The sequence below is a fragment of the Charadrius vociferus genome, unplaced genomic scaffold (genome assembly GCF_000708025.1).
Source record: "Charadrius vociferus isolate BGI_N301 unplaced genomic scaffold, ASM70802v2 scaffold477, whole genome shotgun sequence".
Taxonomy (NCBI): domain Eukaryota; kingdom Metazoa; phylum Chordata; class Aves; order Charadriiformes; family Charadriidae; genus Charadrius; species Charadrius vociferus.
The window spans coordinates 4,504,016-4,506,244 of record NW_009649449.1 but is presented as its reverse complement, the minus strand read 5'-3'; the positions used below and the strand labels follow the sequence as shown (position 1 = coordinate 4,506,244).

The window sequence follows — 2,229 nt, the reverse complement described above, 5'->3', positions numbered from 1 at the left end:
CTCCGAGCTGAAACCAGCACTTGGGATAATGGCACCCAGCGCGCTCTCCCTGGAAATCCTAACACCCAAAGAGAAGAACAGAGTAAGTACCTGCTGTCTCTCTGACTGCGAGGGCAAAGAGCTGAGAAGGGGCGAACTGCTTTAGTAGCAGGTTAGGTAGAGACGGGAAAGGGAAAGTCTCATTGCTAACTGTCCTCTTCCCATTTTGTGTCACAGCTCAGGAAACCCATTGTAGAGAAACTGCGTCGCGATCGGATTAACAGCAGCATCGAGCAGCTGAAACTGCTCCTGGAGAAGGAGTTTCAGAGACACCAGCCCAACTCCAAGCTGGAGAAAGCCGACATCCTGGAGATGACCGTCAGCTACCTGAAATACAGCCGAGGTGAGTACACCCCCTGATCAGCCTTGCTGCCCTTACTTTTTGGCAAAACTCCAGCCTGAGTCTCCCTGTGTAACACTTCTCTCCTCTTCTGCCCTTGCAGCTTTCGCAGCATCTGCGAAAAGCCTCCAGCAGGATTACTGTGAAGGGTACGCCTGGTGCCTCAAGGAAGCTCTGCAATTCCTGTCTCTCCATTCCGCAAGCACAGAAACCCGGATGAAGCTGATCTGCCATTTCCAGAGGTCACAAGCGGTGCCTAAGGACTCTGGTTCTTCTTCTGCACCCACTTCCACCCACCAGCCCCCTGCAAAACAAGCAGCACTGAAGCCCTCCTGCAACCTCTGGAGGCCTTGGTAGGCCAAGAATACGCTTACACGTTTCCTGGACATTTGCTCGTTTTCCAGAGGAGATCGTGACTTGCTATACAAGTCCCCCCACTCCTCTCATGAGTAGGAAAGAATGTTTTCCTTTTGCAGAGCATTACTCTGCTTGGATGTCCGTTTCCCTTCTTCCAGAAGGACTGAAATGATCCCACCACGTGGAGAGAGTTATTCTAATAGAACGTGAGATGTAATCCTCCTGCTAGGATGGCTGAGAGGAGATGTTCAGAGAGGAACAGCGACTGTTCTTAACCTTCGTGAGGTTGTATGAGTATATCTGTTGAGAAAGCGGTAACTTCTGAGATGTTCAGGCTAGCGTTTTCAAAAGCGTCAGTTCAGGAGGAGCCCTTTCCTCTGACCTGCCCCACTTGAGACTCCTGGGTCCTGAGGTATCCACACCTCTCCTGCCCGGCCGTGGGGGCCCCAGGTGTCTCAAGCAGAGCAGCTGGTCTAACTGGACACATTTGAAAACCTAGCTTACCTGTGGGTGCCGTAATGGGTTCTATGATATTTGTAGACTGTGCTGAGCATGCTGTGACAATGGTTAAACCATACTGCAAACTACGTAGAGGAAATTCCTCAGGATGTCTTGCTCACAAAATCAGAGTACTGTTTGTGAGGTTCAGGATATGTATGCCTTTTATAAAGGCAACAGCTCATTTTTATATCCTTATAGGAAAGAAGGTTACGGCTGTGTTGTCGATTTTACATGAAATATTTATCAAAGTCTTTCATGAAAGGCAGCTGTACAAATTATATTTAGTCTTTGGTACCCTACCAGCAGGGGAGAATATGAATTCATTACTGTCCTTGAAGGATGCTATGACATGTTATGTGTGAGCTGCACCAATTGTGTAACCTGTGCCAGAAGTTATCTTGAACTTCAGAAATTGCAGAAACTTTTAACAGTACAAAAATAAATAAAAATCTAGTTAATAAACCCAGCAAGTTATTCGTTCTTGCGTAGTTCACATAGCTGATTTCCCTGCGGTCCCCGGGGTTACAGGACACGAGACAAAGATTTCAGTAGAGCAAAGATATTCAGAATTGGTATTTAATCGCCTCACCAGCTTTGTGCCCATTCAGAACCCCTGCAATGCTGTTTTCCGCACGCATAGCTCCGAAATATCAAACCCTAGCGCCCTCAGCGCCAGACAAAAATAGAGGCACGCCTAAACCACAAATTCCTTGGAAATTTAGAGCAGCGAGACTGGTGGAGAAAGGTCACAGCAAGGGCGAACTCAGGAAAATTTACGCCCGACTCCCAAACACAGAAAATACTTTTGATTAATAGGTAAAGTTTGCCAAGGCACTGCGTGTCACACGGCACGTTCTCGCGGCAGGCGGCTGAGCCGCAGAACGCATTGACATGGGTTTTTTGCCTAAAGGGGAGCCAGGTATGGCCGCGCCATAGGAGCGCGCACACCCACGCGTGAGGCACAGTCGGCACCGGCGATGCCCAAACCGGCG

General features: G+C 48.8%; 1 protein-coding gene across 1 annotated transcript; it reads left to right on the top strand.

The window, feature by feature from the left end:
• HES5 (hes family bHLH transcription factor 5) lies at nt 1-1,122 on the top strand. The gene is made up of 3 exons (XM_009889620.1): nt 1-82; nt 217-382; nt 483-1,122. Exons 1-3 carry the CDS (start codon nt 29-31, stop codon nt 734-736), a joined length of 474 nt encoding a protein of 157 aa, XP_009887922.1. The 5' UTR covers nt 1-28; the 3' UTR covers nt 737-1,122.
• The last annotated feature ends 1,107 nt before the right edge of the window (nt 1,123-2,229 follow it).